The 23,228-nt window shown below is 51.9% G+C and overlaps 6 protein-coding genes across 6 annotated transcripts; 4 read left to right on the forward strand and 2 right to left on the reverse strand.

Annotated features, from left to right (window-relative positions):
- Positions 1–1,284: 1,284 nt before the first annotated feature.
- Positions 1,285–3,714, forward strand: MYCGRDRAFT_97342 (uncharacterized protein; the record flags this gene model as incomplete). The annotated part of the gene is made up of 1 exon (XM_003847519.1): positions 1,285–3,714. The coding sequence occupies one exon, from the start codon at positions 1,285–1,287 to the stop codon at positions 3,712–3,714; it is 2,430 nt and encodes an 809-aa protein (XP_003847567.1).
- Positions 3,715–4,841: 1,127 nt separating this feature from the next.
- MYCGRDRAFT_111622 (uncharacterized protein) lies at positions 4,842–6,486 on the forward strand (the record flags this gene model as incomplete). The annotated part of the gene is made up of 2 exons (XM_003847520.1): positions 4,842–4,875; positions 4,949–6,486. The coding sequence occupies 2 exons, from the start codon at positions 4,842–4,844 to the stop codon at positions 6,484–6,486; spliced, it is 1,572 nt and encodes a 523-aa protein (XP_003847568.1).
- Positions 6,487–6,784: 298 nt separating this feature from the next.
- MYCGRDRAFT_111623 (uncharacterized protein) lies at positions 6,785–9,499 on the reverse strand (the record flags this gene model as incomplete). The annotated part of the gene is made up of 4 exons (XM_003847733.1): positions 6,785–6,818; positions 7,002–7,181; positions 7,233–8,227; positions 8,690–9,499. The coding sequence occupies 4 exons, from the start codon at positions 9,497–9,499 to the stop codon at positions 6,785–6,787; spliced, it is 2,019 nt and encodes a 672-aa protein (XP_003847781.1).
- Positions 9,500–17,150: 7,651 nt separating this feature from the next.
- On the reverse strand, positions 17,151–18,002 carry MYCGRDRAFT_97345 (uncharacterized protein; the record flags this gene model as incomplete). Its single annotated transcript, XM_003847732.1, has 2 exons — positions 17,151–17,856; positions 17,956–18,002. 2 exons carry the CDS (start codon positions 18,000–18,002, stop codon positions 17,151–17,153), a joined length of 753 nt encoding a protein of 250 aa, XP_003847780.1.
- Positions 18,003–18,256: 254 nt separating this feature from the next.
- Positions 18,257–21,205, forward strand: MYCGRDRAFT_51289 (uncharacterized protein; the record flags this gene model as incomplete). Its single annotated transcript, XM_003847521.1, has 4 exons — positions 18,257–18,333; positions 18,381–18,705; positions 18,767–20,084; positions 20,136–21,205. The coding sequence occupies 4 exons, from the start codon at positions 18,257–18,259 to the stop codon at positions 21,203–21,205; spliced, it is 2,790 nt and encodes a 929-aa protein (XP_003847569.1).
- Positions 21,206–21,700: 495 nt separating this feature from the next.
- MYCGRDRAFT_15728 (uncharacterized protein) lies at positions 21,701–22,695 on the forward strand (the record flags this gene model as incomplete). The annotated part of the gene is made up of 2 exons (XM_003847522.1): positions 21,701–21,783; positions 21,840–22,695. Coding segments are annotated over 2 exons (939 nt in total), but the record flags the coding sequence as incomplete, so codon positions are not given.
- Positions 22,696–23,228: the final 533 nt, after the last annotated feature.

The raw sequence follows: 23,228 nt of genomic DNA on the forward strand, positions 1-23,228 counted from the left end.
GGTGGAGTCTTGCAAACAGTCGTGTTTGCGCCGTTTACAGGAGAGACCTTGCGTTCACGAGGGCGGGCGGATGCGATGCTCATGGATGATGGGGGAGGGAGAGAAGAACTGAAAGTGCTGTGATTCCCGTTCCTCGCGTGTTCGTTTGGTGTGTGTGTGTTCGCAAGGTGGATGCTGTCAAACAACTCCAGAGGGAAGGGGAGATGTAATATAATAAGAGAGCAAGGAATAGGTGGTGGCGTACCAGGCGACTGGCGTAGGATGAAACGGGACAGGTTCAGCCCCACCTTTGGAGGTTGACATGCGATGCATTGCTCTCGAACGGAGAGGAGGCAGGTTGGAGAACATCGACGAAGACATGTCGTATTGTGTTCGTCCGTCTCAATGATACAGCAGTCAAGTCGTAATCAACATGGTCGTTGTCGTTGTTCGGGTCTTGTTTGACAGTCAGCAAACCATAAGGTAGGACGCTAGTTCTAGTGTGGAGTAGACTAGTTCTACCTCTAGTGCTCGACGTTTGGCACGGCACCCCGGTCGACGCTCCTTCACTCGACGTTTGACCTTCGTTTCGTCCGTCTGTGCGGGTCGACGCGGGAAGAGACAGGACAGGCGCAGAGAGGTGTGAGGCACAGGCACAGGCGTAGGGGAAGTCAGTCACTCGGTCAGTCTTCAACAGACCAGACGTAGGAGCAATATCAGTGCAGTGCACCGCGGAACGACAAGGGGACTGCCAGACCACCACCTCCACTACCTCTACCTTGCTGTCTCGCCAGACCACCACTGTAGGGTATTCCCTCCCGTCTTCAACACCCGACGTCTCTCTCTGCTGACCGCCGCCGCAACAACATCACCAACGACAATCCACTTCACTTACATTCCCTCGCGGCGCCAGCGCACAGTGTGGTCCACTTTCATATGACTTGATTCCTCGCACAACAGACGATCCGGCATCGCTCTTTTCTTCTCCTTACAAACGACGAGATCGCCAGAGACAGCATCTCCTCTCAATTTGGGTCGCACCGCCTCGTGGATGTACGACAGCTCACGATACACGACAGGGAATTCGGTCCACTCGATATTTTCGGGCCTCGACCTGTACCACCAGACACCTTCCACTTGCGCAACCTCCCCACCTCTTTTTTTCGCAATCACCCAAGGTACCCGGCCGGAGATCAGTCCATGCAAACGATTCAACGGCAGCCCGCTCTCCCTCCCGCTTCCAACGAAACAATCCTCTCCGTTCGTTCGTCCCTCGAATCACCGCATTCGTAATTCGTCCTCATCATGAGTAGACCGTACGATTATCGCGGGTCTGGTGTCCCAAATCACCATATCCGTGCGGATCCTCGACAACTTCGACCTGCCGCTCAATCGATGTCTCAACCGCAGTCGCAAGCGCAGTCGCAGTCGCAAGCGCAATCGCAACCCCGCCATCCTCATCCGGCATATCGACAACCACCAGCACCACCACGCATGATGCAGAATACAGCTCCTCCTGCGATGTACAACAATCACACCCCGCGTGTGATGGAGCAACGGCAGCAGCAGCAGCAGCATTATTACCAACCACAATCGAGGTCCGGCTGGGACAGGTCACAAGAGACGTACGACAATGGCTATGGTCACGGCTGCGGCTACGGCTACGGCTATGACTACGACTATGATGATGGAAGTGGGTACGGTCCATATGGATATCAAGGATACCATGGGTACGAACAAGAGTACTGGGATCCGTACGGACAAGACCAATACGCTCAGCACGAGCAACACGAGCAATGGCCACTTCCGGAACCGATGCCCGCTCACACAACCAACGACAGCAGTCCACGTCGACCGCCGAGGAGACCGTCACGGCCGGATGATGCACGCACATTGGAAAACCAGAAGCCAAAGGTTGAACCATCTCAACCTATACCACATTTCGAACAGCCTCGTCCAGCACCACAAACTCCGGCCACGAATCGCGACCATCCTCCTCAAGATTCGCACCACGGCAAGGGACAATGGACGGAAGATGGGTACAGCTACGATCCACCCGCTCCACCTCCCTCTCGTCCTCCACCACAAGCTATGTCCAGCCCGTCTGCATCTCCTGCTCCGCCGCCTACATGGGAACCACCACGTCAAGTAGTCTACGGCCAGGCGAACCAACGTCCACCTCTCGGCCCGCCTCCATCCGCACGCAGAGCGCCTGCTCCTTTCTACCCCGAGACCGGCCCAGTCTATCCAATCGTGGAAGAGTCCGAGAGCATGCGCGGGAGTGTACGCACGGGAAGTAGTCTGCACAATGGGAGCAGTGAGCACATGAGCAAAGTGTCGTATGCCAGCAGTAACGCGATTCCTATTGGGATCCCGCAGTTCTATCTCGACGGCGAAGCGCCTCCGCGGATGGGGCGTCCAGATCTTGCATCATCTTCGGAGAATTCTCTGGTGGAGGCTCCGAAGCAGGCTTTTCCTGAGCCAAAGGCACCGCCAACGACGAGGCCTACACGAGATGAACCACCGCGAAGACCTCAAGATGATGCACGCCCGCGACCTTCTCGAGATGATGCAACTCCACGACCTGCTCGAGATGATGCAACGCCACGACCGTCACGAGGCGATGCACCTCGCCGGCCATCCCGAGATGATGCACCGCGACGACCTTCCCGAGACGACATTCCACGCAGACCTGCTCGAGAAGATGAGCCACGTCAAGAAGTAGGCACCGCTCGAAAGACTAGCATCGACAAGAGGAGCAGACCTGTCCTGACAGACGTCAGGAGCTCTGACAAGCTTCGAAGCGCCAGCGGCGAAATGCAAAGACCGCATCGCCGTACCGAGTCTGGGCGAGAGCTTGCAGACATTCAACGCTCTCGCGCCATTGCACAACAGCAACTCGAAGGACAACCCGTTGCCGGAGCAGAAGACGTACCCACCGAAGAGGTCGTCAAAACTGAACCCCATGCCATCACAGCTTCACCTCCAGACGAGGAACCGATCCCTCTAACTCGCATGTCGTCCACCGCTCCTCCTCATCCGACATCACCACCCGCCAAAGACACAGAAATCGACCCACGAATTACCTCCATCCTCCGCTCCTTTTCCAACGCCGGCGCCCGATCCCCACCGCCTCAACCTCCTCCAACCCCACCCGAAGCCGACCTCAAAACTCCCACACCGGGCTACTCCTCCCTCTCCGACCGCCGCAACACCAAATCCCGACCTCCCAACCTCGACGTCGAAGCCGTCCACAAGGCCGAAGCTCGCGGCTCGCTCTCCTCCCTCCCCGAATTGATTCGTCGTGCGACACGACTGGCTAGTAACCTCGACCGCGGTAAGACGGCGAGTCGCCTGGGAATCGGATGGATGCTGGATCCGGCGAATGGCGGTGGTGGCGCGTATGCCGTGGGCGACTTGAAGGATGAGAAAACTTCGGATGTGAAACGGCCGACGAGTTTGGGGGATAAATTGAAGCGATTTTCGAGGTTTTCGAATTGGGATGGTTTGGCGGGTGGGGAGGAGGGGGAGAGTGGTGAGGATAATGGGACGGGGCATGGGGTTGATGGGAGTCGGAGTGCGAGGAGTCGGGGGAGGGGAAGGGGGAGGATTTGTGGGATGCCGATGTGGGTTTTTGTGGTGTTGTTGTTGTTGCTTGTTGTGCTGGTTGCTGCGGCGGTGGTGGTGCCGATTATGTTGATTGTTGTTAGGCCTGGGGAGACGACGGCGGGGTGAGGGGAGATGATGCGGGCCTCGATTGGGCGGGCGCCAAGTTCTATGATGCCATGCAGTGGTGGGAAAGAAGAGGATGGATTGCGCGTTGGCTTGGCGAGGACGATGGCGCTTTGGACGTTAGAGACGAGTCAAGATCTGGGTCTGGCCATGAGGGCGGGAGAGGCCCTTGACGATATGAAGAGAAGAGTTCGGCGGTGCAATTGGTCGTGGGAATACAGCCGCGACTTTGACGCGTTGACGATACAGGATGGATAAAAGACGGAAAACGCAGGAAAGCGTCATGTGATCTGTCTGATTCACCTTTGTCTGAATGTGATGGATGTTGCGTGTCTTTGGACTGCGGAAGGATTCGATGGACATGAACGACCTTGCTGGGCATGGGACGATACACGACGGGAGTTCTCGCTGGACTTTCGCGCGGATAGTGAAATGGAGGGAGGGGGTTTCACTTGCAAATGAGCATAACTGCATGATGTCGACGACGCATTTTTCTTGCTTGATTGCTTGATTGGACGATGATGATGGGATCGATGGATCTGTATACCTTAGATTTCGGAGCTTACCCCTTTTGGGAGTGAGAAGGTAGAAGATGCAGACTTTTCATGGGCTCACTCATATGCTAAGGTACTTTACTTGACTTGCAAGTTGCAAGGACGGCTTGGGGGAGTTGAGATTCGAGGGCTCACTTCTTCCTTCTTGCTGGGCTCCCTCAGCTCCTCCTCACTCGGCAGTGCCGATGAAGACTGCTGCCCGTAGCAACCTCGACTTGCTCGTTCTTCCCTTTGAATGTGCGCCGGTCGTGGTGGACCGTTGTTGTGGACGGACCGTTGTCAGGCAGGCAGCGACCATGTGGGATGTGACTGGACTTCACTTCTTCCACTCTTTTTTGCATGAGGTGCTCCAGAAATCAACAATCAGCAAAGATACGGTATATTTCGAAGCATTTTCGCAAGTTCGAAACAGCAAGCATACCACGAACAGCGATACGATACAAATACATTCGAATAGCAGTCACGCATTCAGCGCAAGCAGAGATATCGAAAAGCACGGATATTCGTCGAGCGATGCATGACTTGTTGTGGAATTCCTCGTCTTTCTTTTTCGGTGGAAAGCAGGGGGGAGGGGAGATGAAGACTTGCAATAAGGAGAATCAGGCGCCTGGTGAGTGAGATCGAGTCGCTTGTGCTTGCAGTCGTATGATGTTGTGGATGTGAGGTGGCTGATTGAATCGCAGCGGTGGAGATATCAGCTTTCATCGACAGCAACAACAGGAGCATCACTTACCCCGTCCTCCCTGCGCTCGAGCCTACAGCGACCACGACGACGACGACAGCGAATGTTCCCAAGCCGTCCATGCCAGATAGAGCTCTGAAGCGAAGACATCACCCTTCTGCACCATCCACAACCTCCACAGCTCCGACCGCCGCATCACCCACCACCACCACCACCATCCCAAACCGGCCCCCCAATGCTCAACCAAGAGAACCCCTCTTCCTCCCCCGCAACCACCACAGTCACAGCCACAGCACCGACATCGAGATCCTGCAATCCGCCGGCCGCCAAGCCTGTCTCAAACGAGGCCACCTCATCCCCGCAACGACGCCGTGTAATGTTGGAAGACCGAGAGTCAAGTTGGGGTTTTTGACGGAGAGTCCGGCGAGGAAGGGGTGGAGGGATGGTGTTAGACGAGTCTTTGGCGGGAGGAGGGAAGAAGATGGTTTCGGAAATGGGTCGAGGGATGGGAGCGGGAGTGGAACTGTAAGAAGCCTAGGTGGAGGAAGGGTGGAGAAGGGGGATGAGGTTGAGGATGATGAGTTTGAGGATGCGGTTGTTGTTTTGGGTGGAGATGAGGGCTCGAGCCGGAAGAGTGACACTCGGCCGAGTTCGACTTCGACGTCTGTATCCGAGGAGGAAGGGGGAAGGGCAGTCCAGACCGCGAAGGTCGTTCGTCCGAGCGGGGGCGTTATGAATCCCGGACGGACCTCGCCTGGGGTTGCGCGGCTTCCGCTGTCCAGGCAGAATGTCGCCATGCTCGACGCTGCGCCGCCGCCGACGAGTATCGCACAGTCGCCGCGCTTCAGTCCTGGTCCTGTCTCAAGAGTGCGTGGCAGCAGTCGCTTCGCCCCACGACCAGGAAATGCCAACACATCCGCCGGTCCCTCTGCCTCCAACTCGAGATCGAGATACGACACATCCGCCGCCGCTGGTAGCTTCTCACCCTCCCGAATGTTCGACGCTCCTCCCAGGCGGAACCCGGCGAGATTGACCAACGCGAAGGAGAAGCAGGCTTCTAAGCTGTCGGAAGTGCATGTGCCGAGGGGATCGGTGGTTTCGGCATTTTCCAAGTCTTCTGAGGAGGAGGAGACGGATTCTTCGACGCCGGCTTGGACTGATGATGAGATTTTCTTGCGGCGGTTTGAGAGTTCGAGGGATTCGAGACTGGCGGGTAAGAGTGTTCGCAACGATCGGCGCACGATGGCGAAGGAGAGTACCAGCTCCGGGAAGGTGGGAGAGAAGGTCGTCGGTTCGAGTGGAACTCCAGTCAATGGTCTCATCGTGGTGGGCGAACCAAAGGATGCAGAGTTCAAGACGATCATGTCCACGGACGGACTGACGTTGGAGATGGGCTCGGTGGCTGTCAGGAGTAAGAGGAAGCAGAGGGGTAAGAAGGTTCGTACTGGGGTAAAACCTGGTGGGATGCAGGATGATGCTCCTCGGATGGCGGCGAAGAGGACGTTAGAGGGACTTGAATTGAATCAGGGCGCAGAGTGATTGTAATTGTTCGCGGTTGGGTAGCACTAGGCCTTCTATAAGACGGTACATATTGAGTCTCAAGTGTGCTGATGGCGTTGACTGCGGCGTTTCTTGATGGCATTCGAGCAGCATTCTGAGCAAGGCCTTGCTATCTTTCTAGAGTCCAGGTGGAGAGTCCAGGTGGAATAATCCCTGCTTTGCGGAAGCTTCAGCGTCGGCAAGGGCGGCCAGTGTACACTGTCGGCCGCCATTGCTCTGGTCTCTCGCGTCGGTGCTCGTGTGTCTTGTACTTCGATTAAGCTGGGGCACGATGTAATCAGGAACAGGAGAGCACGGCCTTGATCTGAGAGCTGTTGAGGACAGTGCGCGAGGTGAGGATGCATGACATCCAGCAACTGTGGTTCGACCTGTGGTGCAGATCGGAGGGAGGTCCAGTGCACGGCTCGATGAGCTCTTTCGCATTCGTTTTCCACTCTATCTCCACTCCACTCAAAAGGTAGCTCGTTTGACGGCTGGCGGCCTTGTGGTCTTACTGTGTACAATCAGCGACTAGACGTGGGTAGTTGCGGCGATCAGCGTACTTCCGAGCGACCTGGCTAGCCGGCTGCTTGGATGTGAGAGCTGCGAGATGTGCCATCTTGAGCTCGGCTTTGATGTCGGATAATTGCTGCGAAACAGCTTTGCGGAATGTGGTCTCTAGGTCTGGTGCACCACTGCGAGGTATCAGCGACCATAAAGCTAGCATTAAGCATGAAGTAGCTCACTCGGGCAATGCGTCCTTCGCGACCTCTTTCAGTGTGGCCATGGCGAGCGCAGCCTTTTCGACTCTTTTTCCGATTTCGTCGCTGCTCAAAGCATACCTCGCACGATGCCAGAGCTTCTGGCGCGTCGATTTCGGGCCGTACAGCACATCTGGCGGTAGCACCATCTTCATGGCGTCCCTGAAAGCCCCTTCCGTCCGCTTCAATGCAGTCTCTACACGATCTCTAAGCGGTCCATCGAGTTCTCTCAATTGAGTCTGTCGTCTCGCAAGCTTGTCGAATAGGTACTGTCCCTCGTCACCTAGCGTTCGAAGCTCGTCCAGCTTTTCCATCATACCCTGCGGGGCGTCCTTGATTAACTTCAGGTAAAGTTGAAAACTGATGACGATCGCTGCCACAAAGGTCAAGGTGCCAATAATATTCGCCGTTATCGACAAAGGGCTGTCGTTGCAGTGTAGCACATCTTGACAAGATGTACAAGCGGGTGCACTCATGATTCGGCGTGGGCAAGCGGATTGTTCTTTGAGGTATGCAAGCAGTGCTTGCGATGCGATCCGAGGGTAGATATTGTATCTCCGAGGAGACCGCGCGTGCGTGATCAAGGCGGGGGAGTAAAGGGTAATGAAAGACATAGCAGGATGAAGCGACGGAGAGATTGGACGAAGAGCGTCGTGCGGCTGAGTGGTGGGGTATAGCATAACCGAGTGAAGCTGCATGAGGAAGGCTGCAAGACAGACGAAACTGCTGTGGAAGCGAAGGACGAAGGTTTCGGATCTGCAGTCGAGAGGAGTGGCAATGAATACTGGTAGTTGGTGCTTCGGCCATATGTCTTGAATGAAGAGTATGGCGTCGAGACCGATGGCCCGGAGGTTGTCCAATATGGAACGTCTACAGCTCGATTGCGGCTGCAGAGGGAAGACAATCGTTGGGTATCCAGATGTGCGCAAAGGTACCCCGGGCTTGTCAAAGGATGATCGAAATAGTCGTGTGCAAGTATGCTGTGCATGTCGACAGCGATGCCGAATTCCATATCAACTGGCCCGACAGCCATCTCGCACCCTAGCTCGAGGTTCTCCTGCAATCTTCACTCTTCGAAGATCATCTTTCGGCCTGCTTTGCGTCTATGAAGCTAGGTGGACTCTGAAGTGGTCATTGGAGCGGCGTGCGAAGGACGGTTTTGCTGATTCGCAAAAAGCGCTTGATGGAGAATATTGATGTGCTGTGCCATTTGATCCTCTGCATCGTGTTGCCCGCGCGGCGTATTCGGCAGCGAGAATACTTCTGCCCGGCCGCGATCACTCCTGCATCCATGGGAGACCACAATGAACACACGACGGTCTTCAAAGCGACATCTCGCATTGAGCAATACTGATTCGTAAACATACGATTTTGACAAGCCCTCATTAGTTTTCTCTGCGGCTCAACTCTCGATGGCGTAAAGTTTCAAGTCGCCTGCTCACGGCCTTCTGGGTGCGATTCGGAAGCAGCGCAGCAATAGTCATGAGTGACGAGCCCTTCGCCAAACCTTGCAATACCACTTGATCTTCTTCGCGGGTCCATGGCGATGCGCCCGCTTTATGAATATAGCCCGTACGCTTAGTATGACGACCTTGGTACCAACGGTGTCGAACGGCGGGCGAAGTCCGACCGGGGAAAAGCGTCGCCACTTCAAGCTCAGATGGAAGGCTGGACGGGTTTTGTTCCATGCGCAGATCTAGACGTTGGATCTCCTCGGCACTCCACGGCAACGTAGGCTTTCGTTTGCGCCTGAACCCCAATCTGTCCGCCGCCGCTTGCAGGCTCGCCATGCTCCTTTCAGGCATGAGCGCGCAAATTTCAGGCCACGGGAGGTTTTCCTTCACGAGCACTCTATAAAGCTCCGCCTTATCATGCTCGGTCCAGAGACGTCTTGTCATTGTGCCTTTCGTGAAAAGCACCTTCAAACGTGCTGCGACCGATGTGTATGAGCGCGGACGTGGAAGTGCAGACACGATGTCCGTGATTGGAACCCCACGCGCGTGCAGTTCCGACATTTGCTGGTCCTCCGCAGCTGTAAATCGCCGCGGATTCATCGGTATTTGCGGATCCGACTTTCGCATGGAGCAAAGCTTGTGATTGACTGCGTGAAGCGTCCGGCCCAAGGACGATGCTGCGGACTCATCGGAGTGACCATCATTTATCTGCACAAGCAAACTCTCCTCTTCCTTCTTGGTCCATGTGGTAGTGTTACGTCTCGGAGCTGTTTCCGTAAGTTTCCTCAGACGACGCATTCTTCCTTTGGCCACTTCAGAAGGAACTCCCAAAGCCGCTCCGATAGAACTGTACAAGGCCCCGGCCTTATACTGAGCAAGGGCCTTTTCTGCCTCGAGATCCGTCCAGCGTGCGTACTTCCTTGGTGGACCGGGCTTTCGGAGAAAATAGAGTTTGGCGCTCACGGCTTCAGCAGTGCGTCCGAGAAGCAAGGCCACCGACTGGCATGATTCGCCGGCCCCACGCCGTGCGACTGCCGTGTCTACTTCCTGCTGCGTCCACGGCCGTTTTGCGACGCCGGAGGACTTGCAGCGCCGGAAGACCTGATTTTTGGCGTTCGCTAGCCCTGAGTCTTCGGAACATTGGAGGATTGATCGAGGCGTGCAAGAAAGGCTCGTCCGATTGAAGCAGCGAACTCGCCACGGAAACAGGCGATTCGACCAGATCATTGCTCCTGGCCAGGGTTGCGAATACCAGAAGACACGGCCGGATCTGAAGCTGCACAAGTCTTCATGTCGCCACAGTTCCGGTACGCGTCTGGGAAATCGTGGAAACGATTAGTATTGTGGTGGTTTGAGAGCGAATGCGTGATGTTTGAGGGCGAAAAGCGACATCTGCTCTGCTCTGTCGCGTGAAGTCGCGTGCGGATAATTGTCGGCCGATCCCAGCTGAATCAGCCGATATCCTTGTCGACCCGTGGACTGTTGTGATTGGGCTCAAGCTGAGTGGAAGAAGACCTCTGATTGGTAGGTATATATTGTCATGCAGAGAGAATCTCAAGTGTGAGATTCTCACTTCAGCTATCTGTGTGTGGGAATGCCTTGGCACTAGTCACGTGCACTCACGTGCACTTTACTGATGGTCAGTCTGATAATCCACAACACTCCCCTATCAGTAGCTGCATTATCACGAGCTGTCTGTCACCTGGATATAGCAGGTATTCACCCACCACGTGGCTAATGCTCGGCTTCAGCTTGTTGAAAAGCATCTTCTTCCATCTTTTTCATTCCTCCACTTTACAATCCACACCTCTTATCCATTTGGCTAATTTATTAGCTAATCTATCATCTATCCCTTACAGCTGTTAACAACACAATCTACATTACTGGCCATGGCTTCTGGAAGAAGAGTAGCTTTCTCTGTCCCTAGGAAAACCTTCTAGCAAGTCATCGATAAAGCAAGAGCTGTTAGCAGTGGAGATCTCCTATGGATCTACAAAGATGGTTCTGTGGCACATTAGACTATGCATCGACTCATTAGAGGAGAGATGAATAGACACTACAACAGAGTAAATGTTGGGGCTTGGGGTCCCTTCTCTTTTGTGGCTTGCTTTGATAGGTTTATAGCTGAGCTTAATGAGGATCTCCTTACTACAGACCTCATTAACATGGTGATAGAGGAGCTGTACAACCTGAGGGAGTGGGCCTTCCTAGTGGAAAACTACCCTAGTCCAACAACTCCTAATCCTTAGGGACTTGTGTTGTGCTATAACTGGACTCCTCTTAGCCAAATGTCAGGCTCTGACAAGGCAGAGATAAAGCAGTAGTTAGTAGCACAGCATCCTGTGTATGTTCTCCTTAAAATCCCTTCTTCCCTAATGGAAACTGACATTCTCCTAGGCTTTAAGTTAAGATTCTAGGGGAATTGGCTTAGTCTTTTGGTGGTAGTTTCAGGGGGGCAGGCTGCAGGTTCTGGGACATGCTCTAATGCTTTTGGGTTTTTATGGAAAAGTTTTTCTTCAGCTGGGTGTTTTTCTTATAGTTTCTTAGATGCTTTTGTAGAGGTGTGTAGTTGCCTCCTTTCCTTTGTACAGATGAGAATAAAATGAGTGTTCTAAGTGTTGTGCTTCTCAGTTTTGTGACAAATAAAATGGTGTGATTCCAGGGAGGGAATCCTTCTCAGGTGGGAATGCAGGTATTAAGGCATAAATTTAAGAGCAATTTCCCTCTTCTCATCAAGGGCTGGTTGGTCTAGTAGTATGATTTCTGACCACAAATCAGAAGGTCACAGGTTTAATTCCTGTATCAGCCTCTCTCATGTGTCTATGTTAGCTGCCTAATATGGACACATAAGTATCTTTTTGCTGGATTCATAGATCTATACATTAGAGGATGGTGTTTGGGGATTTTGGTTTTGTTAGACAGTCTGCAAGCTGCATGTCTGTCCTCACAAACTCCACCTTGATACTCCCCTTGTCATATTGTTCTCTGCAGTAATAGTTCCTGAGAGAGACATGTCTTAATCTTTTGGAGTTGGCATGGTTTTCCACAAGGCTGATAGCTGATTGATTGTCCACTTTAATAAGGATAGTAGAAATGCTTTTGGCCTGGGTGAAGGGCTGGAGCTTATTGATAAGATTCCTCACCTAATTCACTTCTCTTGTTGCCTTAGTAAGAGAGAGGTACTCTGCCTTAGTGCTGGACAGCACCACTTCTTTCTGCAGTTGAGATCTCTAGACAACTAGGCCTCCTGCAATTTTGAAGAGCATTCCTGAGGTAGACCTAGATGTGCTAGGATCACTAGCAAAGTCAGAGTCTGAGAATGCTTTAATCTGAATTTGCTCCTTGGTTTTCCTGTACACAAGGCACTTGTTAATTGTGCCTGCAACATATCTCCAGATGTGTTTAGCTGCCTGAACATGCAAAGGTCCTAGGTTCTAAAGGAACCTTGCACAGTGGTTGACAGCAAAACTAATATCTGGTCTGGTATGGTTTGACAGATGTTGCAGTTCCCCAATGATCTTGTTAAAGAGATCATAGTCCTCCTTTGTTCCCTCATCCTGGAGGGGTTCAAGGAGGGTGTTAAGGGGGTACTTGACACTCTTTGCATTGCTGAGACCATGTCCTTGGAGTTTGTCTCTGGAATAGTGTTCCTAAGAGACAGACATAGAGCCATCTTTCCCTTCCTTCAGGTAAAGTCCAAGAAAGACATTAGTATCAACAACCTTGATTGTGTACTTCTGCTCCAATCCCTTAATTAGCTTGTCAATCTTATGGTCTGACTGTCTAAAGATCTGGAAGTTATCCACATAAAGGAGAACAAGGATGCCTTTCCCTTGAAAGAGGCAAGCGTCACTGACAGTTCTTGTCAGACCAAGCTTTTAGAGAGTGTCCACAGCATCGTAGTGCCAGAGAGCAGCTGCCTGCTTAAGCCCATACAGTCCTTTCTTGACATGTATAATGTACTTGTGGGCATCTTTCTTAAAGAGATAAGCTCCCTCTGGTAGCTTGATGAAGATCTGCTTATCTAGGTTTGGATTTAGGAATGCAGTCTTAACATTAACTTGTCTCCTCTTCTAGCCAAAGTTGACTGAGAGGGACAGAAGTATTCTCCCTGTTGCAGCTCTTGGGGTGGGAGCAAAGGTATTAACATAGTCAAGTCCCTTCCTTTGTGTGAATCCCCTGGCTGTCCATCTAGCCTTGTACTTCTCTACAGTTCTATCTAGGAGCACCTTAATCTTGAAGACCCATTTCCCTGTAAGAGGGACTCTCCCCTTAGGGAGGGTGCTGATGAGTTTCCATTTAAGGCATCCTGTGGACTCAAGTGACTTGGCTTCCTTAATGATAGCTTTCTCCTATTCCTTGTGGTCAGATCTGGAGAGAGCTTCCTTAACTGTCTTAGGATTAGACAGATTGGGATTTGTTGCTTTAAGTCCCATCTTCTGGATCTTGCTGTAGTCTTTTCTCACAACTGATCTTCCACTTCTTAAGAGTCTGAATGTGCCTGAGCTTTTAGGACTTGCTTTATTGCCTGATTTCTCAGGTCTCTTAGGGCTTCTCCCTGCTTTCCTCTTTCCTGTGACATAAATGTCTGGGAAGGGAGTTATGGCATGATCTTAGAGGTCTTCCCTTTTAGGGCAATTCTCTGCTAATGCTTAATGTTGTAGCTGTGTTGATAAGGCATCAGCCTGCTCCTGGAATCCCTTAGGACTTCCTTGGAATCCCTTAGGACTTCCTGTTTCCTTAGAAACATGCTCCCCCTAAGCTGGCTAGGAGGCTTCTTTATGCTCAGTAGCCTCTGGCTGATCAGGCTTAGACTGCTTGTGTTGGTCATCCTGGGACTGTATGTCCTGACCTGATGTTTGCTCCCCCTAAGATGTTGAAAGGGAGGCTTGGTTTCTCTCTCTCTGCATGGTATCAAACATGTTCTCTACTTCTTAAAGATGAGAAGTAGTGAGAGGTTGGGCATCTTGCCCTTAGGCATCCTGGCCCTGATCTTAATCCTTAGTGTGGATGGCATGGACTTCCTGTTCTGTAGCAATAGGTTGCATTGGTTGCAGGAAACTCTCCCCCTAGAAGTCTAGGGCAGCAGGTATTATGCTGTATACCTCATCCTTATTGTGTGTCACATAAGGAGAGGTTACAATCTTGTGCTGAAACCTGGCAAGGGTAGATGGTTCAAACTTCTAAACTATATAGTTAGTTCAAGTGTTCTCCTGGAATCCTAGATTCCAGTATTTCTCTGCTCTGGGATAGAACTTCCATAAATTAGGTCTCCCCTAATTATGCAGATATGCTCTGCATCCAAATCTCCTAACCTTTGTCAGATTAATATATAGAGTTCTAGCATTAAGATCTTAATTAAATTCCTGAAGAGGAATCTTGTTGGTTGACAGGCATACTAGCCTGTCAGTAAGGAAGATTGCATGTGCAACTGCAAAACTCCAGAGAGGGAGAGGTAGGCCAGAGTTAATCATCATTGCTCTTGCCTTGTTAAGGATAACCTTGTTGGATAATTCTGCAATTCCATTCTGCTCAGGAGTATAGGGAGCTGAGAAATCCTATCTTAGTCCCTCATTCTCTGCAAATGTAATCAGATTATTGTTGTCAAACTCTCCTCCTCTATCTGAGAACCAGATCTTGACTATCTTTTTGTACTAGTTGAATGTCTTGGTGGTCCATTTCTTAATGATTTGTGCAGCTTGTGATTTGAGCTTGCAGAAGATGGCCCATCTCCTTCTTAACTTTGCATCAGTGATTATAAGGATGTACTTGCATCCAAAGATGTCTAGTGGAAAGATTGGTCCTACAATGTCAATGTGGACCTTATCCAATGAGGATTAAGGTGTTAGTCTTGGAGTTCTTAACACCACTCTCTGTGACCTTGCAAGCTTGCATGGCTTATAGTGCTTAAGTGTAGATGTGTTAATCTGCTCAAGTCCTTGGACTTGAGCCTTTGTTGCACTGAGAATCTTGTTCCCCACATGGCCCAGTCTCTGGTGCCATCTTGTTGTGTCAGCCTTAGGCATGGCAAAGGCTGGACAGGACATGTTCCTGTCAGTTGTAGAAGCAACTTTGGTACTCCCCTCAGGGAGAGAGACAGTTGCATTCTGGAGGATTAGAACATTATAAGTGGACTAAACCTTGCCTATCTTCTTGTCATTCCTTAGAATGTATGAAGATGGCCTGTCCAGGTAGACCTTGCACTTTAGCCAGAGAGTCTCTGCTAAGATAAGGTTGTGATCAGAGTTGGGAGAGTACAACACATCTTGCAAGGTGATGTTTGACTTATTCCCCTTGTACTTCATTATGATCCTCACACTTCCTGAGTATGTGACTGTGCTTTGTCTAATGGCTTGAGAGAACCTGATTGGGGTTTCTAGGGGTTTAAGGTCTGAGAACCAGGACTTGTTGTTAAAGAAGTGGTATGATATACCAGAATCCCAGACAATAGTGTTACTCCTTTGTATTCCAGCGGCAGCAATTGCTGCTCCTGCAAATGAGCTGTCTGAATCAGAGCCTGAGCCTGCATTAGAAGAGGAGATGGGCTTGATTGCTGCAGCACCCTTTCCTCCCTTCTTGTTATGTCTCTTGCTCTTATCTTGGGACTTCTTCTTGTCCTTGTCAGATCCTCCTTTTCCTCTGTGTACCCAGGACTTTAGGGCCTTGTTAGGGTGCTTCTTGAAGCAATCTGCATTTGTGTGGATATGATGGGTACACTTAGTACACTAATCATCATCTACTGCAGCACCCCTAAATCCTCCTGCTGTCCTCCATGTCTGTGGAGGAGGTTCCTTAATCAATAAGGTGATCAGCTCTTTAAGAGTTATGTTCTTAATGTGATAGGATTGTCTCTAGCTTCTTAGGTATTCCAGATAGTAGAGGCCCTGGATAAAGAACAGCCTAATCTGCTTATCACTAAAGGTGAGCTTTAAGACTAGAATGCTCTTAGACCTGGAGTATTGTTCTGTTGCAGAGATGTACTTGTGATGCCACTTCTGGAAGTCCTTACAGTACTTCTGAGTGTTTGTTCCTTAGATCTTGATGTTGCTGATTCTAAGAATCCTCAGGCTGTTATAAATGTTTATGGTTACAACAGGCCTGTAGGTAGCTGCAACAGTATCATACAGTTCCTTAGCTGTCTTCTCTGTATCCCCAAAGTTGGGCCTTAGAGATTGGTCAATCCTTTTGCTGACAATCCCGTATGCAATCAGGTTATGCTTGTGCCAGACTTGGAGAGGAGTTGGTCTTAGTCCACCAGTCAGAATGGGTTCTGTTACTGGAGTGTCCCCTCCTTCTTTTTAGGAAGGAGTTGGAGCCTGGGAGGATGAAGCAGTACTCTCCTCAGTTGGTAGAGAGGGATATCTGACTTCAATTCCTGGCTTTAGTTGGGCAGGGCACTAGGGAATGTTATGAAAGACATAGCCCAACACCTCCTTGTCCATAAGGGCTGCTTTGAGCATCCTTGACCAGTCTGAGAAGTTGCTTCCCTTTCTTAGGACTTCATTCTCCTTCGTAGTCTTGAACTTATTAGCCTGCATTGCGGCTGTTGTTGTAACTGGCTCTTTCTCGGCTCGCCAGTCAACTGTCTGAACAGTGTACAGTAAGGTTCCAGTGGCTGCGCTTGGAACAGACAATTCTTCCTTAAGTGTGCAGTAGTTACGCCGGGCTTATAACCTGTTGTGATTAGGCTTAAGCTGAGTGGAAGAAGACCTCTGATTGGTAGGTATATATTGTTATGCAGAGAGAATCTCAAGTGTGAGATTCTCACTTCAGCTATCTGTGTGTGGGAATGCCTTGGCACTAGTCACGTGCACTCACGTGCACTTCACTGATGGTCAGTCTGATGATCCACAACATGGACGATCACGATCGTCCAGCCAGTGCTTTGTCAACGATAATAGCAGGGCCAGTGCAACGTACTGTCGGCTGCAATGATTGATACCTCGGGAGAACATGCTTTACAACGAGCCGGAGGCGAGGAACAGTGTGAAGGAAGAACAGAAGCCGGAGAGCGGTGCCTATAGGGATTCTGACATGTTTTCATATGCTCTCTTCGAGCACTGTAAAATCTTGCTGGCTTGCGCATCGAATACAGGACTGCACACTGCGCTGACGCAAAAGTGTAATCCCCAAGTCATCGATATGAGGAAGATTCGCGAGAAGTCGATTGGCATAGACTCTCTCTCCATCATGGGAAGAGCACGCACTTGGCCGGGGATCTATTTTCCGACGGCAGGTCGCTGTTCGCAGAGGCCAAATCGTGGACAGGTCGACTCCGGCATTGTGCGGTCACATGCATCGCATTGGGTCGGCCAGATGGCGAGCGTGGCTGATCGCGCGGTACATCACGTCCGAACCGGCTCGTCGGACTATAAAGGTGCTGAGCCTTCCCTTCAGTGCCCAGTCGACCAGGCCAACAAGTTTGCATCGCTAGTTGCCACAAAGCCGATCAATCCCAATCGCTGTCGTCATCATCACCAGTCTTTCTAGCACTCTGCCTGATCGATTTGCCCGGCCTTGCCGCTGGATCCTCATCTTCTTCCTCCTCTTTCCTCCTCAACCTCGAATCGCCGACTTTGACTGCTCCTAGCCCTACCAGCAGGCCCTCCAAGTCCTTCATGCCTGTTCTGACTCCGTTGAGCTCCATCAATGTGACAATCTGCCTCTTAATGTCTCCATTACGATAAACCAGTATTGTGGGCGTGTTTTTGTCCGGGTAGCCCTCGATGCACAAATCCGCCTGCATCTGGCAAAACTTGACGTCTCCAAACTTCTTCGCCGCTTCCCGCCATACCTCAATCATAACTCTTGACTCGGTATTGGTACCACTCGAGCTTGTCAGCAACACACATACCCAAGCATTTTGACTGGCCTCCGTGACCTCCCTCGCATAGTCCGGCTTCTGCACGGGGTAGACTTGATTGTAGACGCTTGCGTTTTGGAGAGTGGCGAGCTCGGCGAATCGTTTCTGGCGGTATATGTCGAGGAAAGCGTCATCTTCCTCGTCTTCGAGCTCGTCCAGCTCATCCAGGTCCTTGCCCTCGAGGCGATTTTCATGGGCCAGTTCTCGGGCTTGTTCGAGTGCCTCCTGGATCATGGGAGTCGGTGAAGGCGGTTTCTCGGGAATGACGCCATGTTTCCGGAGAATGTCGTTCCTATGGAGGAACAAGTCTTAGTCGAACAGTCGAAGAGAAAGGAAAGAGAATGAATGCCTGATGAAGAGATGTGATAGTGAAGTGCAACTCATAACCTACCATTCTGTGTCTGCGTTCGGGTCATCCACCGGGACATTGACCGGCATGTTTGGATCCATATTGACTGCTAGCGATCACGAGATCGTTGTATGCAATGTCGTTTAAGCAGTGAGGTTGCTTGTTAGACTTCAGATCTCAGGGCGGGGCTTCTCCTTCAAACTTCCCCATGCCAAGCGAGAGATCAGCCCTACCAATTGGGAATTGCTGCAACGTAGCCAGCACCCTTGAATGCCACTACATCCACACGGCACCGCTCTCCCTCTGCTCCGACCAGTCCAAATCACCGCGAAACCGAGTCGGGATGTCGCAGTACAAAAAGGACGAGGACGACAACGCGGTCCTGAAGGTGGATCGCGTCTCAATCTACCAAGAAGGCACGTCTCCCTACCATCGACAACCCCCTCTCCAACAACCTTCTAACATAGACCACCACGTTCAGCCCGAGTCTTTAACACATCTCCCGTGTCGCCGCGAAGATGCCGAATCCTCCTCACGAAAATCGCCCTCCTGCTCTTCACGGGCGAGAAGTTCCCCGTCAACGAAGCCACCTCCCTCTTCTTCGGCATTTCGAAGCTGTTCCAGAATAAGGATGCCTCCCTCCGACAAATGGTGTATCTGGTGATCAAAGAGCTGGCAAACACCGCTGAGGATGTGATCATGGTGACCAGCAGTATCATGAAGGATACGGCAATGGGAAGCGACGTGGTATACAGGGCCAATGCCATTCGTGCTCTGTGTCGCATAATAGATGTAGGTGGAGATGCGTAGACTGTGAATGGGAGGACATGTGGCTGACAAGGTGGTATAACAGGCCTCCACGGTCCAGGCGATCGAGCGAAACATCAAGACTGCTATTGTTGACAAGACGCCATCCGTCTCCTCCGCCGCCCTGGTTTCCTCCTACCACCTCCTCCCGATTGCACGCGACATTGTCAGGCGATGGCAAAGCGAGACCCAAGAGGCGGCATCTTCATCAAAATCTTCGTCCGGCTTCATGGGCTTCGGAGGCTCAGGCCAGCATTTGGCTGCTTCAAACACAAATTACATGACGCAGTACCATGCCATTGGTCTGCTTTACCAGATGCGATCCCACGATCGGATGGCATTGGTAAAAATGGTGCAACAATACAGCGCTGCTGGTGTGACAAAATCGCCCGCTGCACGGGTGATGCTTGTGAGACTGGCTGCGAAGCTTGCGGAGGACGACCCGAGCTTGAGGAAACCGATGATGAAGCTGCTGGACGACTGGCTGCGGGACAAGAGCGAAATGGTCAACTTTGAGGCAGCCAAGGCCATTTGCGACGTGCCCGATTTAACGGATGCCGAAGTCGGACAGGCCATTCACGTTCTCCAACTCTTCCTCACCTCGCCTCGAGCGGTCACCAAATTCGCCGCGATCCGTATTCTCCATCAATTCGCCTCCTTCAAGCCCGATGCTGTCCGCCAATGCAATCCCGACATTGAGGCTCTCATCTCAAATTCGAACCGCTCCATCGCCACCTTTGCGATCACAACTCTCCTCAAGACTGGCAATGAATCCTCTGTCGACCGTCTGATGACCCAGATCAGCACATTCATGTCCGACATCACCGACGAGTTCAAAGTCACCATTGTCGAGGCCATCCGCACACTCTGCTTGAAGTTCCCTTCGAAACAAGCACGCATGCTGGCATTCCTCTCCGGTATCCTCCGTGATGAGGGCGGCTACGAGTTCAAGCGGAGCGTTGTGGAGAGCATGTTCGATCTCATCAAATTTGTGCCGGAAAGCAAAGAGGACGCTCTTGCTCATTTGTGCGAGTTCATCGAAGACTGCGAATTCACCAAGCTTGCGGTCCGAATTCTGCATCTGTTGGGTATGGAGGGACCGAAGACGGCACAGCCGACCAAGTACATCCGCTACATCTACAACCGAGTTGTACTTGAGAACGCAATCGTGCGAGCAGCCGCCGTCACTGCGCTTGCCAAGTTCGGAGTTGGCCAGAAAGATCCTGAAGTCAAGCGCAGTGTGGATGTGCTGCTCACCCGATGCTTGGACGACACTGACGATGAGGTTCGTGACCGCGCTGCATTGAACCTCAGACTCATGAAGGAAGAAGATGACGAGGTCGCCGCGAAATTTGTGCGCAACGGTAAGTACACGCCGCTCTCATCATGCTGCACGCACACTAACTTTTCCACAGACTCCATGTTCTCCCTCCCCGTCCTCGAGGATCAGCTCGCCCACTACGTCAATGGCAGCAGCGCTTCGGCTTTCGCCAACCCTTTCGACTTCGCCAACGTTCCAGTCGTCACACGCGAGCAAAGTCTTGCGGAAGATCGCACCAAGAAGCTCACGACTGCGACACCCACTCTCAAGGCACCCTCAGTTGGACCGAAGAAGTCCGACAGCACGATGGCCGCCGAGGCCGCCGCCAACGCGACTGTTGTCACTCAGCGTTACGCCCAGGAGCTCAGTGCCATTCCAGAATTCGCTGCGTATGGTGGCGTGCTCAAGAGCAGCCCTGTCATCGAGCTCACCGAGCCCGAGACCGAATACGTGGTGTCTGCAGTGAAGCATCTCTTCAAGGAGCACATGGTACTACAATTCAACGTGAAGAATACACTGGCAGACTACATCCTGACCGACGTCTCTGTCCTGTGTAATCCAATCTCGGAAGATGCGGACGAAGACACGCCAGTCTTTGAAGACGATGGCTTCCTCATTCCGGTACCCGTACTCAAACCCGAGGAACCCGCCAGCGTCTACGTCAGCTTCTCACGACCCGACTCCAACTCGTTCGTCGGAGCATCATTCACCAATGTACTCAAATTCGTCCTCAAAGAGATCGATCCATCAACCGGCGAGCCGGAAGCCACTGGATACGACGACGAATACCAAGTCGGAGACCTCGATGTCTCCGCCGCTGACTACATCCTCCCCGCGTTCGCAGGCAGCTTTGACAACGTGTGGTCCGGTCTACCTGAAGACAGCGAGGCGAGTGAGACATTGCAATTATCCAACGCAAAAGGCATTGCAGACGCTGTTGAGTCGCTGGTCAAGGCACTCGGCATGCAGCCTCTGGAAGGTAGCGAGGTGGCTCTCAGCACAAGCACACATACGCTACGGGTGTACGGCAAGAGTGTTGCGGGCGGCAAAGTCGCGGCCAGTGTACGGATGGCATACAGCGCGAAGTCTGGCGTGACGGTGAAGATTACTGCTAGGTCTGAGGAAGAAGGTCTGGCCGAGTTGGTCGTCAATGGCGTGGCGTAAGGGATGAACAGATGATGATTGCTTGCATGGTATGGGGTGAAATAAATCGTTGGTATTGAGGTTGAGTAAAGGATTGCAATGGTGCTCAAGGCGTCAATTGTGGGGAAGCGTTGGGAAAGCGACTGGGGCTGCCGATTATGGTACGCCGATGAATGAAGAACTTCGAGGTAGCTGCTCGTAGCGAGAAAAGTTCAAGCAATGCTGAAGCTGCACCATCACTTAGCCGCGCTTGTCTTCACGACTCTCCCATTCCATCGCTGTCGTCCTTTTAATGTTTTGGCTTAGCGCAAACTGCTTCATGCCTGAGGCAAGTACGACCTCAAAATTTCACGATCTACCTTCTCGCAACAACATTTCTCGGAAACATTAAAATGTCCGGCCACAAATCAAAGGTGGGCCAATCGCATACGACATCGAGATTTCCATCTGCTAACAAATGTCATGCAGAAGCGGAAGACAGATGGCAGCTCCAATTCCGATGCCGCTCCCGACACCTCAAAGCCATCAGCAGTATTCAAGCCAGCCGGCGGACGAAGTCACACTCTGAGCATTGCTCTTCCAGGCAGCATAATCGCAAAGTACGACTCCTTGGGGATTTGCATGCTTCATTTCAACGTTCTAACACGACAAGCAGTGCCGTGACGCCAGATCAGAAGACGAGCCTTGCAGGCCAGATTGCTCGAGCATGCGCGGTCTTCTGCGTCGATGAGATTGTCGTGTTCAATGATGGACAAGCTGAAACCCGCGCTCCGGAGCCATCTGGATATACCGCCTTCACCGATCCAAACTTCTTCCTCTACCACGTTCTCACATACCTAGAGACACCGCCCAACTTAAGGAAAAGCCTGTTTCCAATGCACCCAGACTTGCGTACAGCAGGCGCTCTTCCCAGCTTGGATATGCCTCATCACCTTCGTAGTGATGAGTGGTGTGAATTTCGCGAGGGCATCACAACCGGACCTGGAAAACGTGGAACGACTCTGGTGGATTGCGGTCTCGGACGCAAAGTCAGCATCCCGGTGGAGATTGACCCGAGCACTCGTGTCACTGTCCAGCTACCGCAGAGTCTACCCACTGGAGACACGATCAGTGGCGATGCTGTAGCTCCAGACACTCCACGTGAGCAAGCTGGCTACTATTGGGGTTATCAAGTACGGCAAGCACCCTCTCTCGGCTCGATCTTCACCGAGTGCCCGTATGACGGAGGCTACGACATCAGCATTGGAACCAGCGAGCGAGGTACCTCTCTCGACAGCCTCACCGATACGAGTAGCCCTTCGCATGTCGCGCCCACCTGGAATCATCTCGTAGTCGTCTTTGGAGGTGTCGCGGGTCTCGAATCTGCGCTGAAAGCCGATGCAGAACTACAGGCTGCTGGTGTCACTCAGGCCGCTGACGTTTTCGATTGCTGGATCAATTTGGTATCCGGTCAAGGCAGCAGAACGATACGAACGGAAGAAGCGGTATGGGTTGGGTTGACAGGCGTACGCGGTCTTGTGCAGCAACGGAATGGAAATTGAACTCCGTGCTGCTTTCGGCCTCGTAGGACAAGAAATGACGACGAATTGCATGCAACATCAAGCCACCAACGATACATCTCTGTTGGTATCGGCTATAACGGATCTTCACTTCGATGACTGTGCGTCCCAGATCAATCAGTCGAACAGGCAACTTGATTCCCCTATGGACGTATCAATCCTCAGCCTCAGACGAGCTCCGGACAGCTGACTGCATGACGACCCCTGTCAGCACATACCGACCGAACATTCTATGCATGTTCTCTCACCTGTGCATTGCGCTCGCTACTGCATGGAACACGAAGCTTTGGGGCTGTACAACTTCGGAGTAGCCGACGATTTTGACCGCTTAATGCAGTAAGCCCACTGGCTTCTGGCTCTTCTGACTATACTGTCAGAGCGGTGTGTGGGCTCAACTAACTGACGCACTTGAATATACTCCTGCTCGGATCTTGGCTCGAGCCACTTGTTTTGTGTGGATGGTGGTCTACCCACCGGAGGACTTC

This window comes from Zymoseptoria tritici, chromosome 13 (genome assembly GCF_000219625.1).
Source record: "Zymoseptoria tritici IPO323 chromosome 13, whole genome shotgun sequence".
Taxonomy (NCBI): Eukaryota; Fungi; Ascomycota; class Dothideomycetes; order Mycosphaerellales; family Mycosphaerellaceae; genus Zymoseptoria; species Zymoseptoria tritici.